The sequence below is a fragment of the Psilocybe cubensis genome, chromosome 4, assembly GCF_017499595.1.
Source record: "Psilocybe cubensis strain MGC-MH-2018 chromosome 4, whole genome shotgun sequence".
Classification (NCBI taxonomy): domain Eukaryota; kingdom Fungi; phylum Basidiomycota; class Agaricomycetes; order Agaricales; family Agrocybaceae; genus Psilocybe; species Psilocybe cubensis.
The window spans coordinates 2793388-2809620 of record NC_063002.1 but is presented as its reverse complement, the minus strand read 5'-3'; the positions used below and the strand labels follow the sequence as shown (position 1 = coordinate 2809620).

Here is a 16233-nt window from a genome sequence, read left to right as displayed (position 1 = left end):
TAAGTACCATAACATGCTGGAATAGCTTGACTTCTTCAGGCCATAAGAATTGACCCAAATTAATCTTCAATTTGGACATGCGTTTGGTAGAAATTTTTCGAGTTGGGATAAATGTCAGCAGATGCGTGGGTAGTGGCCCTAGTGTGAGTAATGGATCCTCTGTGACTTGTCGGATAACTTGGCAATCTTTAGAGAAGCTGGTAGATACAGGGTGTATTTTCTTATCAACTTGCTTATACGCAGTGAACATGTACCTTGCGTGATTGCTACTTGGTTGCTAAGTATGGGGGTACAAAATAAATTTGTTGTTGTTGTTGGGTTTGTACGGTTTCTCCCAGAGTATTTCATCTTCCAGTAATACGCAGGATGTGTTATTGTATATCTCTATAGGTAGTTTTAAGGTATGAAACATATAGCAAATGTGGTTTTGGCTGTTGATAGAAGGTGCAAACTTGGTCCATGCATTGTCAGGCGCGGAGAACATGATTAAGTTGAACTTTGTTCTATTTTTAACTTGATGCAAAAACGTGAAATTTTTCAAGTCCTTGGTATAAAACTTTGATTTTCAAAAACCTGAAATTTCTGGCTTTATTTGAAGTTGATTTGTAATACCTTGGTTATACTTTGGACTTGGTTTAAAATTGAATAGTGTCATAGGCATAAGAAAACATGATTGGGAATTGATCCAAGTACAAACAAACAATTGTAAACTATAGTACCCGTGTATATGCGAGGTTGAGTCAAGGATAGGGAAGTGGACAATATTTGAAACAAATAAATAAAAATTTTCAATTTGAAGTTGAATTAGTGAGATCAGAGTGTGCTCTGCACTTTCATCATATCTTGTAAACTGAAATATAAAATCATTTTTAAGTTGAACAGTTTGGGATCAAGCATGGTGCTTGCCTTTGTAGAACTTAATGGGTAGGAAATAAGGCCAAACATGTGTCAAAAGGAACCAATCGGGATAATACCACTTGATTAAAAAGTCGTAAAGCATTGTATTTTCAAAACCAAAAGGCAAGTATGGATTGAAGTGTGAGTAATTTGGTGGTAAAGTTATAGTCATATAGAAAGTACTCAGTGCTGCGAATTAGCTTGCTTTTGGCCTGTGCGAGTAGAGGATGCATGCCTCATTATTGAAGCAAAATTCGAGCGTATTGGTAATATTTGATATACTGTTGTAGTCCCTCGGGCCTGTAACCAAAGCCGTATGGTAAGTCGGATAAAGATTTTAGAATAATGGATAAAATTTGTTGGAATGCCATAAGCTTTGGGATGTGACATATCCATTTGTTAGGAGATGTAGGGGAACTGAGTAATGTGGTGCAAAATAGAGCCCCATATGAGCCGTAGTTGGAGAATAAATATTGAAGTTGGAATGATGTTATGTAATGGTCTAGGCTTAAACATCCATAACAATGTGGTGCAACCCTAGGCATGTTTGCATAGTTAGGATTTGCATTATTGATGGGAATGTTATTTAGATAAGTAGCTGGATTAGTGCTATTATTAGAATAATTTACCGGGGTGGTTAAATTGAAATTATTGTGAGTGAATAATACCGGAGCTGTATTGTTGGGATAAGGTCCTATGTTAGGCTGAACATTATATGTTTGCTGCATTAATTGAGTAATAGTCTCATGATTGCTTTTAACAACCAGAGTCATCTTGTTTAAACTTTTAACCAAGTGATCCATTTCATTTTTAGGCAAATCTGTAGCTTGCTTGGTAGAAGTTTCTTGCTTAGCTTCTTTCCTTTCCTTCTCTTTTTTTTTGGAGATGTTCATATTTCTTTTTGTAATGATCCTTCCGTTTGCGACTAGTCTTGCGGTTTGAACATTGCTTGCATTAAGAATGTCTTTCAGATTCTGAATCACTAGTATCAGAGTCATCAGAGTCTGAACTTGAGTTAGTATCTGATTTTCTTGCATATGCAGTAGAATGTTTGGGAATCAGGTCACTGAACTGATCTCGCTTGAAATGCTATTCTGCAACCTTGATTATATCCTGAACCTTGTAAGGTTGAGTGCGGTCATGATTCTTGGCCTCTATTAATAACATGGGTTGAAAAAGTCTGCATAGATCCTTATGTATGCTTGACCAAAAATAACCATTATAATTATACTCGCTCATCCTTCCTTTCTTTAACAACTGTCCTGCTTGGGTAGTATACTTGACAACATACTTTCTTCACTGCTTCAAGTTGGTGATAGGTCTCTCAGATTGGTGTTCTGCTGCATGGTGAATTTTTGTTATGTCATAAATGGGTTTTTGTCGCTCTGCATCATAAGCTCTGAGTAGATTGTCCTTGAGCTTTTCCAAATTATTAGCAGTAAATTCCTTGGTAATCTTAATGTAGTTTTTAACTACTGGTGCATAGTAATCCAAAACCAAGGAAACTTTATCAGCTGGAGATGTAATTCTGTGTTTTGCATATAATTGATCTATAACTTTAAGGAATGATTCCACTTTATCATATCTCCCATCAAAGGTTTTGGGTGCATTTCTAGACCCAGATCTAGGCATACCTGCAGATCCAAACATGATTCTATATGTACAACTAGAGTCTTCATTGGATGCATTAGTATTTCCTTCAGCCATGTTGATTTAGAGTGTGTAGTGAATGTGATAGAATGTGTATGGATAATTTGATTTATGTTCTTTTATTCTATCTTCTCTATTATGATTCTTATTATCTACCATGATATATAGTGCTATGCTTATTTTTTCTATACTACCTCTCTTTGCCCAACATAAGTTTGCCTATTATTATACATCCTGATTGGAGATGAAATATTAGCTATGGATGCTATATTTATATATATACTTGGGCAGTTATTCAAAACATTTCGTATATCCAGACTAGTAGTTTGCTATTAGGTTAATGTTCTACAAAATTGTTATATGACTAATGCTATAACAAATAATAAAATGCTATTAGCAAGGCTTAAACTAAGCAATATCAAGCATTTCACCAACTATACCATTAGACTATTTAAAATTATGTATCTTTATTAGTATTAGACACTTATCCCCAACCCTAAATCCTAATAATTATTAATAGTATCTCCCACTTCTAAATCTATAAGCCCTAACCAATCCTAACCAATCCTAATCCCTAACCCTAACCAGCTCTACTTTCTAATTTCAAACCCCAAACCATTATGTGCCTTGTTGATCTAATGGTTAGTGATAATACTTTTATGTAAGTGTTTCAGTAGTAACACTGCTGATTCAAACCCTATATGTGTTGTTTTATTATTTCATATTTATTCTCATAGTCATATAACTACATTAATTTGAACAGTTAGGAAAGTGCTGCTCAGGACATATGAAGTATGTTAAGCAACTGCCTATTCTTCATACATTACTCTAGCTATTATAGGTTAAAATATACATTTGGATCTATATATAACATTCTCAATCCAAGCAGTCATTGGTATTGAATGACTATTATTAAAATAGTTAATTATACTCATGTTTGACCATGTGATTATTAGGTCATGTGCTAAGTCATATGAGTGGATTACAAATAATAGTTTACATTTAAATAGATGACTAAAAACTATACAGTAGTTACCGTCACTAGTCACATGTAACACATTTTAGGTGTATATAAGGGCAACACTATTGCTCTTTAAAATACAAGCAGTTTTCACAACCCACTTGAGTAGCTACAGCTCAAGTAACACTACCCACAGAGTAAATATTAAGTCAAGTCCCTGCCACTAGCGTACATTGTCTATGTAGAGTAGTACTGGGCATATCTTGCTGCTCAATAATTGATTTGTTTTGCTTATTTTTTGTATTTATTTATATTGTTTTTATTGTCTATTATGCTTTTATTATCTTTGATTTATCAGCAAAGAACTTAGCAATAAGCTATTCAGACTGGAACCAGTTCAATATGGTGACATTCCCAACTTTGATAATCAAAGAAAACGGTCTTCTGATGTTCTTTTTGAGGAATGTATGGATTACGGAGATAAAGATGAGTATAAACACCGTCAAAACATCATGGACAAGTTCTTTGATGATGAACACATTGACAGGCAAGTAAGTTCTAGATCTAGCAACTGGACTAAAAATAATACTGAGATTCCCACAGGGACTACCCCATCTAGAAACAATAACAACTCAACAGTCAACTGGCTGGAGAAGGAGAAATTCTCTATAGATATTTACTACTTATTTGTACATGATGTATATCAAAAATATCTATCTCATTTTGAGTGTTGTCCAGATTGCAAAGAAAAAGGAATTGAAAAACCCAGAAAGAGGAAAGACACCTTTACGGCATAATTAATGGATAGTGGTGCTAGTGTGCACTTTACTGGCAATAAGTCTGATTTCGCAAGTTATCAAGACTTTGCTAAAAATAATTGTTCTATCTTGCAAACTGCCACCACCATGGTCCCTATCACGGATTTTGGAACAATTTTCATAGAAGTGGCCTCACACTCTAAGGATCTGGGATATAAAGTCTGCCAACTCTATTCTGTTCTATACATGGAACAATTATATATTCAATTATTGTTGATAGGACAACTCCTGTTATCTGGCATGACTATAGAAGGAACAGCTAAAATCCTTTGGTTCTTTAATCTGCCTGAGAAATCATATGGCTTGCAAGCCAGGGCAAATTCAAATGAATCGATCTGACATCCAATGTATTGAGTGCACATGCACATTGAGACATTAGCACATTATTTTTGACTCTCCAAAAGTCAAGTGACCTTTGGCATCAATACCTTGGTTATCCCTCTGATAATGTTCTTAGACATTTTAAGGATTCCACAAAGAACTTTCCCAAAATAAGCATATCCAAGAATAAAGATGTCTATAAAGGCTGTGCAAAGGGTAAAATGACTGACAAGTCATATGACAAAAACCCCAAACACGTGAAAAAGCCTTTTGATTATATCTATTGCAATCTCAAGACATTTTCTGTTTATTCCTACCAGAAGTGTAAATACTTCATGTTCTTTTTGGACAATCACACACCTCACATCTGGCTCTACTTCCTTAAAAAGAAGAGTGATGCTTATGCTTGTCCAACAAATATAAATAAGCTTATAAATCTAATAAGTTGCCCATTTGCTATTATCAAAGTTTTCCATATAAATGTCCAGAATTTCTTATCAAATATTCTAGAAGGCTATGTTGCTATTAATAGTCTTGACAATATCAAGTATATTGTCTTTTGCTTTATGAGTTCCTCTTTGGAGCATAATTTGGCAGCCTTGAGTATTAAAGAAGACACAAATGTTGCTACTGCCAACCTGATCCAAGTAAATCTGATCTAAATATTACTGATTCATGGTTTATATATTATTATAAAAGCATAATACTAAATAGTTTACATTTAATATGAAGTATAATAAAATAATATGATTGCAGAATGGCTACTATGTGCTGAATTAGTAGGTGAGAACAATACTACTTTTTTTTACCATTCAGACAAAGCACCACTTCTTGTTGCATCCATTCTTAGAACATCCAAAGAAAAATTTCTTTTATTCTCTTTGTTTTCAAATATCCAAAATTTCTTTTTGAAAAAATTTTTTGGCCATGGCATGCATTATAGACAATCCCACAGACACTATTCCACCAAATTACACATTTCCCACTTTTTAGGCTGTTCATGATAAAACATCTACATCCTATATAATATCTGTTTGATTGTCAATGTTTGACATCAAACATGTAACTGAGCCTGTAGTGAATCTGGCTACTATTTGGAATTGGTCTTGGAATAATAATATTCTTGCTTTCTATATTTTTTTGGCTAATAAAATCTTACTTTTCTAATAAGGCAAAATTATTGTAAAATTAATATTAATTGTTTAAAACAATCTAAACCGTTTGCCAAGATAATAGCCTATACCAGCTAAAATACCTGCAATATGACCTACTGTATCAGTTGTTCCACTCTATAAAGTGTAATGACATTGGAAGTAAATAAATTATCTTTGCACCATATAACAATTTACTTACTTTTTCAGATATTGTTCTATACATATCATATGTGAAAAACCCAGAAACTGCAAGCCATGCTGGGACAGGTATAATTCCATATAATTGAAAGGTTAGCTTAGGGGCCACACATGCCAGAAGGGTCACAATAGTATAAATAGCACCTATAACAAGCAAACCCTTTATGTATTTATTTTAATAGCTTAATGGAAAAATAAACTTACCACTGGCTCCATGTGAATTATAATCAACTTTTCCTACCATTTTAGCATAGGCAAGACTTGATACCGATGAAACCAGGCCACCTGTAATTCAAGTTCAGTCGGTCTATATATTCATATACAAATATGAGAGCAAACATACCACCGAGGTAGAGAAGAATGAAGTTACGGCTTCCTAGCATTTCAAGGACCGGATTTGCCATGAAGAAGAACGTAAAGCCATTGAAAAGGATATGCGACCAATCCATATGTGAGAAGACCGATGTCATTAGAGTATATCTGGATATAGGCAATATCAAGTAATGGCATCATATGGTACGGAAAAGCAACAACAGAACGGAACTTACACTCTCCCCTCACTAAAGTTTTTCCAGCTGGTAAAAAAATGGTCCTTCATCCAGAGGAGTAACGTCGGGTCTCTTTCTTGTCTCTGTGATAGAAGTCAGGGATGTGTGATCGAATTGGACAAGCCATGCGCACATATTTTTCCTTTGCTGCCAACCAGATAGCAAACACTGCTACGTTGATACTGATGATACCCACAAACACAGCGTTCGGCGGTATGCGATCAAGAAAAGCCAGAAATTCGCGTTTGGGAGGAGGTGGCGGGGAGTGGTATCGCGGTGAATTTGACCAACGTGTTCCAGAGAGCCAGCGTCGGAGAGGACTAGCGTACAGGTCTTTCTTAGATGGAGTAAAACTCCTCGTTTGCCATTGATTATGGATTGGACGCGAAAGGATGCGAGGGTATGCCGAAAATGCTCGTGTTTGTAATGAATCGAGAACAGAAGTTCCGAGTTTATTGTTATTTTTCAGAAAAGGGAGACCTCGTTGTGTGGTGAGGACGGTAAGATGCGCATGGGGCCTGAATCCGAGGCGAAAGAGAAAGCCACTCATGAGAGAGCGAAGGAGAGTGACGAAATTCCCGAAATGGGACGCGTTGATGCGGCATGTGCATTTGGTCTTGCCGCTTCTTGGACCGGTACCACTTTCAATACCGCAGGCCACCCATCCACCTTTACCGCTTTGCATTCGAGAAGGAGCCGAGCCTCTCTCGAACGAGCCACGTCCTATATATGAGCAATGTTGGCCAACAAATGCTCTCAGGTCTGGTCCTGTCGCCTTTTTTTGTACTATTTCAAAAAACTGATGTCATAACAGGCGCACTGTCCGGGTTTGCGACGACGGTTTGCCTCCAACCCTGTGAGCACCGTCTACCATGCGACAACAAGAACTGTACTAATGGTTTCAACTCCCAGTCGACCTGCTCAAGACCCGCCTACAACAGGGTGATGGCAAAGCCAGGCTACCACAGTGCGCATGCCCCGATGGACGCCCTCATCTTGATACTTAACCTCAAATCATTCACAGGGTTCACTCCTCCCTCATTCTGAGCACAACACGCGATATCATTGCGAAAAATGGTCTGCGCGGCCTGTGGCGAGGTACATTCCCCTCTCTCGTTCGGTGAGTGTACCGACTTGTCTCCATACGCTGCGGATCATTACCTATGCCATTTCCATCCTATCCTCTTCGCATCGCTCATTGTTACTTATATTTCTGGGTCATAGAAATGTTCCTGGTGTTGCGCTTTATATGACCAGTCTCACACAACTGCGTACATTCCTTGCACGCACACCTTACTTTGCTCTGGTCAAGAAATACCCTGACGGAGCAACCGTTAACAAGAACGGTTCTGTCCTTCCCAGTCTTACAAGCCAAGGAAACCTTATGGCAGGCGCAACGACGCGTGTCGCAGTTGGTTTCTTGCTCAATCCGTTCTCCGTGCTCAAAGCGCGCTTTGAAGTACGTTCCCTGTTTCTCATCGTTGTCCTTGATTTCAAGCCGTGCTGCCCGTAGAGCAACATTTACGCATACCAAAGCTTCTCCGGCGCGCTCCTGTCCATTACACGGCAAGGTCCCTCCGAACTCCTGCGCGGGTTTCTCGCGTCTTCACTACGCGATGCCCCATATGCCGGCCTTTTTATGGTGTTTTATGAAGGGATCAAAGGCGAAGCTTGTATGTCTTCAAGTTCAACCTGCTCAACCGTGACAACCTATCAAACTCCGTTTCTTAGCATATCTCATGCCGGCCTCGTCTAGCAGCCACGCTGCGCTGATCCACAGCGTGTCCGCCGCGTCCGCAGGCGCAATCGCGACTCTTGCGACCCACCCCTTTGATGTCATCAAGGTATGTTTCACATGGAGGTCAATCTCCCGTTTTATTCTCACTGGTATACCAATATCTAGACAAAAGTCCAAGTACGCTCTGAGGATCGGTACCATGGGTTCTTCCGTACGATTGGTACCATATGGACAGTAAGTCTTCCTGTTGCCTCATTGTACTATTTAACCAACATTTCCGTCAGCAACGCGGCATAGCGGGATATTTCGACGGCGCTTCGCTTCGGCTATCTCGAAAAGTCTTGAGCTCAGCAATTGGCTGGGCAGTATACGAAGGCGTCTTGATGTTCATGCGGACTACATAATACTCTCTAGACGCCTCAAAACACATTATCCTGGCTGGCTTTGCACTATGTAATAGACGATATAACCTCGCACGCACTGACCTCTAGATACTGACTTATTATCCCCTCTACTCAGATAGTTGTACACTACATTACCGCGTTTAAAATGCTATCTTTATTGACTGTACCGGTATTGAAGCACTAGCCATTTGAATGCACAGGACTCATACATCGTTCTCAACACTATCTATGTACATGTTTGTGTAGCAAAAAGTAATAAACATTAAATACAGCCTCCGGCTATGAGTATTCCTTTTGGATGAACTTTGCAATAGTCTGCAACTGGATGTTTGACGTCCCTTCGTAGATTGCGCCCTAATTGACCGGACAAGTTAGTCAAAAAAGATCAGAGGAAGAATGAATGAATTTGACATACGATCTTCGAATCTCTCCAGAACTTCTCAATACCTGTTTCTCTGGTGAATCCAACACCTCCTGCCCACTCGATTGCACTACCGGAAACTCTTTGAGCAACAACACTGCTCCAGTACTTGGCCATGGCAGCTTCCTTTGTAAACGACTTGCCCTCTTCCTTTAAACGTGCAGCGTTATAAGTCAGGAGTCTGGCTGATTCGATGTCGATGGCAGCCTGTGCTATCTGGAAAGCCATACCCTGGAATGTTCCAATGGGTTGGCCGAATTGTTGACGCTGGTAGGTGTAGGGCACCGATTTATCAAAGGCACCTTGAGCAAGGCCGAGCATCTGGGCAGCAATCCCAATACGACCTAGTAGAATAATTGGGTCAAAAGGTCCATCATTAACAACGATATACAAAAACTCACCCTCGTTAAGGATTTCGATGGCAATCTACGCGTAAAAGCTGAGCTTTAGATGAATGATGTCATAACAGTGGTAACATACTTTGTATCCCTTGCCTTCACCGCCAATGATATTTTCCTCAGGGATCTTGAGGTCGTCAAAGTCCAATGTACACGTCGAGGACGCGCGGATACCAAGCTTCTGCTCCTTCTTTGCAATCTTAACACCCATATCCTTGGTGGCGAGGAAGCAAGTGATACCCTTGTATCCTTTGCTCGGGTCGATCTAAGTAACACCATGTCAGACTAGTTAAAAAGCAAAGTAGATTGAATAACTTACATTAGCAAAGATAAGGAATATCTCAGCTTCATAAGAGTTTGTGATCCACATCTTGGAACCGTTCAATGTATAGCTGTTGCCATCCTTAACAGCACGGGTCTTGAGGGCAAACGCGTCGGAACCAGACGAAGTCTCGGAGAGACAGAAAGAACCAAGCTGTCAAAAATGATCAAGACAATCCTAACATAGCACATATAACCCGTAATCACCTTGCTTTCCGATAGCTGTGGTAACCATTTCTCCTGCTGCTCTTTCGATCCATACTTGCGGATGACGGTGTTGACAAGGGTGTTGTGTACATCGCACAGCACAGACACGGACGGATCCACTTTTGCAAGCTCCTCAATGGCAATGATAGCCGATGTAAAGGAGCATCCGGCTCCTCCTTGGTCCGGACTGGTCTCAATACCCATCAACTGTTCGGGAAGCGGGTGCCCGCACGTTAAGGCGAGCTAATGAGCTCGGAAGGCTGGGATCACTTACACCTTGGTCAAAGAGGCCTTGGATGATGGCTGGATCCATGTTTTCGTTCTCGTCCATTTCGCGGACCTTGGGAGCGACGACGTCGGCAGCGAAGCGCTTGACTGAGCAAAACGCGAAGAGTTTTTAGCAGGAGAATTACTAACATGAACAGAAGAAACGCACCGGTATCGCGCAGCATCTCTTCCTCGTCAGAGAACACCGTCAATGACGCAGGGCGCAAAGCCTCTTCGCGTCTGCGAGTGGACGATGTGAATGTCCTACAGGGGCGATTCCGCGAAAGATCGAATTAACCACCATTCCCAATCAGCTAAAACATGATTTTCGACGGACCTGGAGACATTAGAGAGCGGCCTAAGGCGCAGAGATCTGGCAGAACGAGTAGCAGCGGCGAGCATGGTGGTAATTTTTGACAAGGAGGAAAAGGCGGGGGATCAAGTTGGGGTAAAGCATGTGTTTTAATATTAGAACTACACCGGTCATGTGATCATAGCCATCTCGGCGGGGGCATTCGATTCGATGCAACTGTTGCCGCAGCCTCCGTACTGACACCAAATGGCCGCCCGCCTCCTCGTCGTCGCTGCCGTAGCCAACGCCGCCTTGGCTTTCTCTAATACTTCTCCTGTCGTCGCATGGTCTTCTTCTAGGTATGAATCCGCGTATACCTGAGAACACAAACTAACAAACACAACCAGTTCCTATGCACTCGATTCGCTGCCTGCTCGATTGGACAGCACGTACCATACAGTATCTCTTCTCGAGAGCATTCTGAGCTCTGAGGACATTTGCAACCACGATGCAGTCGTATTGGTCAACCAACCCGGTGTGCGTAGTACACATTCACTGGTAACGCCATGCTCAAGTCTTTATTTTACCAGCTGCACGCCTCGGATCTGCGAACACTAGAACCAAGCACACATATAGCCCGAAGCATCGCCTCTGCACATTCATCCCGCCAGTACCCCTACCTGCCCTCTCACCACTCGCACGCAAACGGAATACTATCTCTCGCAGAAAGCGTATCCTCGAAATGCGGTTCTCGCCTCCTCCAATACGCACCAGGCAAAGACAAAGTCACCCTCCAACCCAACTCTAAACACGTCCTGTGCATGAACATGCCACACCTCGACAAGTCCGGCCACTCTCGCAAAACAACCATGGCGCAGCACGGTTCGCAGAACCCTCAAAAATCTAATTTACCAAACTGATCCTTTTTTTCATCCAGAATCTCTTCTAGGGGACGAATTGTCCTCAATCACCTCATCATTCCCAAACCACCTCATAATCTTCACCGGCTCGCCACTTGGCTCGCACTCCAAACGTCAAGTCCCCGACCGGCCCATTTTGGACCTCTCATCCGACTCCTTCTCCTCATTCGCACCAACCAACACCACCCTCCCCACAGGCGGCGTGCTGAAGCGATACCAACTCCTCACTCCAGGCCTAATCACCGCGCTTCTCATCGCCTTTTTCGTTCTCGTCCCCGTCGTGATGATGGGCATGAAAGCGCTCGCGAGCATCCAGAACCCTATCCGCGTCGACGTTTCCAAGTCGTATAACGCGCAAGAGCGCAAGAACCAGTGAGATACTCGGTCATTAGAAAATTGGATTTTCGAGTATATGCGTGTCGTTTGAGAAATCGGACATTGATAGTATAAGCTACTGTGCAATAATCTGATGATGTAGTTTTCTCTTGTGCAATTCAATCGTTATGCCAAAGCGAACAACAGCATTAAAACAGCGATGCAACGACCTCTACCTGTACATTGTTATACAAAGAGTAAATGATTAGCTGAAATTACTACATACACTACACTATCAACGAATCAAAAAGAACGAAAGTAAAAAGACACCAAAGGTATGCAAGAAAGCTAACAAAAAAAAACACAAATCCAAAAAAACTCAAACCTCCCCCGCAAAAGAAGACAAAGAAGCCTCCCAACACCCCTCCAAAACCATCCGCATCAAATCCACAGCCGCCAAATGGAACGGCAACCCCTCGCGATCGCGCGTGCTTCCCCCCGCAACCTCAACCCCGCACCTCACACGCGCAAGCACAGCAAGATCAAAGTACCCCTTTGTCACTTCCTCCAGCAGCTTGTCGTCGCTTGGCACACGGCCTGCGTCGGACATTGTCGTTTGTGCGTGTTGCGTGTACGACGCTGAGTGCGCGGAGTGTAGGAGATGCGTGTGGATCATCGTCGCTGATGAGAATGACAATGATGCCATAGGAGACGCCGACGAGGAAGATAAAGTCGGGATGGATGTCGCACGTGGCACGCGAATAAGAATCGACGTGGCTTGGGGTATAACCGGCGCTCTAGCCGACGACGACGACGACGGCGGCGCAGGGTCCACATCGCCCGCCGGGTCCTCCGGCACAAAACTCCTCGTCAATCCTAGATCATCCAACGAAGGCGGGACAAAAATCGGCAACGTCCTCTTTGGGAAAACAGCATACGTCGCCGAGGACACATCCGTAAACACCGTTTGCTGGTGCTGCGGCTCCTCCTGCACCTTCGACGCATTCACAGGCCGCGCCACACCACCCACACCAGGCACAGACGCAGACGTAGCCTGCACGCGCGTCGTCGTCGTCGGCACAACAAGCGGCAGATTGCGCTCATCCCACGGCGTAAACATCCACGGCGCATCCGGGACCACACACACCACATAATGGTGCAACGGCGGCAGCTCCCTCGAGCCCACCACACTCTCCCGCAAAAACACCGCCCAGGCGTCCACCTCGGACTGCTCCATCGCACCCAGCCTCGCAAACACCACGCGCCACTCCACATTCGCGCGCTTCGCAAAGGCCATGGCGAAATCCCACACGCGGCGGATGACATCTGCCCACGTCCACCCGTCGCCCTTTGGCTCTTCCGCGGTGTCAGCGTCGCCCGCGACGAGCCAGACGCGCGAGTCCCACGCCTCGCCTCTCTGGTCGGTACAGCACGCGACGACCCAGCGGCCACATGCACTGAGCGCATAGCCGACATGGAGGAGCGTGTACCTATCCACAACATCCAGCGGTGCATGCGCCGCGCGCACATACGTGATACTCGCGCGGGGCGGCCTGGCGAGTGTAAACGACGGGTTCATAAACAGCCTCCGGACCTCTGGCGGGCGATGGGCATGTGGCATACCCGGGTGGATCAATCCCGCGCGAGCGGTACGTTCACGATCAACAGGGACCAAAATCTTGTTATATACCGACGCAGCCATCCACTCCATCTGCGTGCCGTACGCATACGGCGCGCTGGGTTCCATGCCGTGCACGACATGGACCTCTGGGACGAGCTGGAGAATGATCTGTCGGGCGTTGCTCGCGAGGAGCTTTCTGCAGAGTGCGAGGATCTGGCGGAGGACGGGGGAGGCGAGGGACATGATGGCAAAGGGGAGCACGAGAAACACGACGAGTGGGTTGGGTGATTGGAACACGGACATGCTTGCCACGAGATTGGCTGTGGAACGTTAGCATTGAATCAAAAATACAAGGAGGAACGTACCAAAGTGTTTTCTCAGTGTCGCGTCGTATCTTACAGCGATGAGCCCTGGTGATCCGTCGATGCTCATCGGAGCCTTGGCCATGTTCATGGCCCCATACCGCTTGGCCTGGGAAGTGTTAAGATTGGTATAAAACAAGGTAAAAAACATACCTTGTAAACATCCTTGAGACCTTCAACCCAGGTGTCGACCCATACCCTGCGGGTATCATCGTCCTCAAACATGACCAACGCATCAAAGTTTTTAGGGCCGCCTTTCGGGCACAGACCGAGTTTTTCCCAAAAGAGCAGGGAAGGAGGTTTGAGATCGAGGACGACGTCGCCTTTTGCGATGGAGAGCATCGGTTCTTCGAGAGGGTATATAGGAGTGGAATCTGTAGAAATCAATACTCTGTAAAAACATGAGATAAAAGACGCACCCAACCCAAATAGTTCTTCCATGCCGAGTCCGACCTTGAGTTGGGCGGGATCATGTCCCTCTTGGATGAGCTGCTCGCGGACATTTTCCAAAGCCTTCATGACAAGCTTGACATCGCGAGGGCTGACCCTCGCCTCTCCAATGCCACCCAAGCGCGTACTAGCAAGCGCCGTAGCAGCATGACAAACACCATGTCCACCCGAAGCCGCCCGCCACACACGGGCCCAAACCGGATTCTCGACTGCTTCGCGGGCAACCTGCTGTGCGGCTGCGGCGAGCGCGCGCAGGCGCTCTGCTTCCTGGCCGGCGTGTGCGGCGGGGGAGACGGGGGTGGGGACGGACGCGAGGGATTGCGGCGGCTGGAGGCCTGTGTTGGAGGTGGATGCGGGGGGCGCAGGACTGCTGGTGCCGCGGAGGGGCACGCTGAGGGCGAGCAAGGCGCGGTGCTCAAACTTTGTGCGCAAGAGGGCTGCGCCTGGGGGGAGATAGGCGGGCGGGGGCGTGGTGGAACGCTCTGGGATGTCGTCGACCTCGATGCCGCGGTAGCGACTGTCCTGGAAGATGTCTGATTCGTCGCTGGAGGAGGAGGAGGAGGGCGAGTCGACGTCCATGTCGTCAGACTGCCAGAGGGGCTGCTGGTGGTCTTCGGACTTGAGCTGGCGTGCCTGGAGCTTGCGGACGAGACGGATGCGTGGGTCGGTTATTTCGTCGTAGCGCCTGCGCCAGCCTTCTTGGTCGGGTGGACGAGGAGCGAATTTTCCGTTGGCATGCTTGTCGTCTGCGCGGCGGTGGTAGTCTGAAAAGGGGATTGGGTCGAAACCGGGGGAATGAGAGTGCTCGAGGTAGACGTTTGGGGTGAGGGGGGTGTGAAAGTCGGGTGAGGGTGCGGCAGAGGAGAGGACGGTTGTGTCGCGGACGAGCTCTGGGGGGCTGTTGTCGATGGAGATGGGAGTGTCTATGGGAGCAGGAGTCCATGCAGGTTGATTAGGGGGAGAAGTAGCTGGAGTAGCTGGACGGTCGAAAAAGCTGAAATCGTCGTCTGTGAAAGCGTCTTCAAAAGGGTTGCTGGGGATGGGATTGGGGATGTTGGTGGATGGTGCGGTGGATGTTGGATGTGCAAAGGTGTAGCCGAGGTCGTCAAAGAGATAGTCGTCGAAAGTGGGCCAGGGATCTGCTGGGGGATCTGGATCTAGCGGTGCGGGGGGCGGGGGAGATGGGGAAGGGACTGGCGAGGCCTTGACTGGCAAGGGCTGGGGTGGGGATGGGTAAAAGCTCTGGACGGGTGCGGGGGCAGGGGGCTGCTTGGGAGTCTTGGGAGAATCTCTCTCGCGCTTGAGACGCTCACGCTCTCTTTCTCGCTCACGTGCGACGGCGTCTACATACCCGCCGACCTCTGCAGCGACTGAGCGGAGAGGCTTGCTTCTGTGGACAGTGAGGGCGCGAAAGGCGTAGACAGAAGGCAACGGATGGCGGGCTATGGGAGGCGAGAGAACAGGAGAGAGCTGATGGAGCTGTGGGGGCAGCTCTGGAAGATGGGAAAGACTAGGACGATATATGGACGAGACAAGACAGAGCTCCTGTGGATAGGTCGCAAGAAGACCCTTGTGGTCGCCGTGGGTGTTTTGGACGGCGATCCAGACGATGACGAAGCGGTGCTCTGCAAGAACGACGCCCTCGTCTGCAAACTGGGCAGCAAGAGCAGCAGTGGGCCCCTGGTAGACAGCAAGAAAGTAGGCCGGGGTTGCATGGGGCAAAAGAGTTATGGGAGCTCCTGGGGTGAGTGTCTGTGGGTTGAGCGGGGCAAAGGGAGTCGGCAGCAGAAGTGGATGGACAAGTCCCTGGTAGACATGAAGCTGACAAAAGACGGAATGGCGGACAAGCAGGCCATCTGCAAAGACAGGCAGGGCGAGTCTGTCTCTGAGATCGGCGTCGAGGATTGCAGCGAGCATGGCTCAAGGGCAACAGCAACAGCAGCCGGGGAATGCCGACGCAGGTTGCTCCT

At 45.6% G+C, this 16233-nt stretch overlaps 6 protein-coding genes across 6 annotated transcripts; 3 read left to right on the top strand and 3 right to left on the bottom strand.

The window, feature by feature from the left end:
• Nucleotides 1-3334: 3334 nt before the first annotated feature.
• Nucleotides 3335-4305, top strand: JR316_0005131 (uncharacterized protein; the record flags this gene model as incomplete). Its single annotated transcript, XM_047890895.1, has 2 exons — nucleotides 3335-3339; nucleotides 3867-4305. The coding sequence occupies 2 exons, from the start codon at nucleotides 3335-3337 to the stop codon at nucleotides 4303-4305; spliced, it is 444 nt and encodes a 147-aa protein (XP_047750656.1).
• Nucleotides 4306-5849: 1544 nt separating this feature from the next.
• Nucleotides 5850-7097, bottom strand: JR316_0005130 (RHOMBOID-like protein 12, mitochondrial; the record flags this gene model as incomplete). Its single annotated transcript, XM_047890894.1, has 6 exons — nucleotides 5850-5936; nucleotides 6001-6143; nucleotides 6204-6284; nucleotides 6343-6479; nucleotides 6548-6630; nucleotides 6681-7097. The coding sequence occupies 6 exons, from the start codon at nucleotides 7095-7097 to the stop codon at nucleotides 5850-5852; spliced, it is 948 nt and encodes a 315-aa protein (XP_047750655.1).
• Nucleotides 7098-7283: 186 nt separating this feature from the next.
• Nucleotides 7284-8689, top strand: JR316_0005129 (Mitochondrial glycine transporter; the record flags this gene model as incomplete). The annotated part of the gene is made up of 9 exons (XM_047890893.1): nucleotides 7284-7317; nucleotides 7362-7403; nucleotides 7460-7514; nucleotides 7572-7667; nucleotides 7772-8006; nucleotides 8061-8220; nucleotides 8279-8391; nucleotides 8451-8519; nucleotides 8570-8689. The coding sequence occupies 9 exons, from the start codon at nucleotides 7284-7286 to the stop codon at nucleotides 8687-8689; spliced, it is 924 nt and encodes a 307-aa protein (XP_047750654.1).
• Nucleotides 8690-8968: 279 nt separating this feature from the next.
• On the bottom strand, nucleotides 8969-10705 carry JR316_0005128 (Short/branched chain specific acyl-CoA dehydrogenase, mitochondrial; the record flags this gene model as incomplete). The annotated part of the gene is made up of 9 exons (XM_047890892.1): nucleotides 8969-9043; nucleotides 9105-9454; nucleotides 9512-9536; nucleotides 9591-9773; nucleotides 9828-9983; nucleotides 10037-10243; nucleotides 10311-10411; nucleotides 10473-10567; nucleotides 10641-10705. 9 exons carry the CDS (start codon nucleotides 10703-10705, stop codon nucleotides 8969-8971), a joined length of 1257 nt encoding a protein of 418 aa, XP_047750653.1.
• Nucleotides 10706-10862: 157 nt separating this feature from the next.
• Nucleotides 10863-11891, top strand: JR316_0005127 (uncharacterized protein; the record flags this gene model as incomplete). Its single annotated transcript, XM_047890891.1, has 4 exons — nucleotides 10863-10954; nucleotides 11003-11132; nucleotides 11186-11477; nucleotides 11533-11891. The coding sequence occupies 4 exons, from the start codon at nucleotides 10863-10865 to the stop codon at nucleotides 11889-11891; spliced, it is 873 nt and encodes a 290-aa protein (XP_047750652.1).
• A 318-nt stretch (nucleotides 11892-12209) lies between these two features.
• Nucleotides 12210-16180, bottom strand: JR316_0005126 (Mediator of RNA polymerase II transcription subunit 13; the record flags this gene model as incomplete). Its single annotated transcript, XM_047890890.1, has 4 exons — nucleotides 12210-13771; nucleotides 13817-13922; nucleotides 13967-14187; nucleotides 14233-16180. 4 exons carry the CDS (start codon nucleotides 16178-16180, stop codon nucleotides 12210-12212), a joined length of 3837 nt encoding a protein of 1278 aa, XP_047750651.1.
• Nucleotides 16181-16233: the final 53 nt, after the last annotated feature.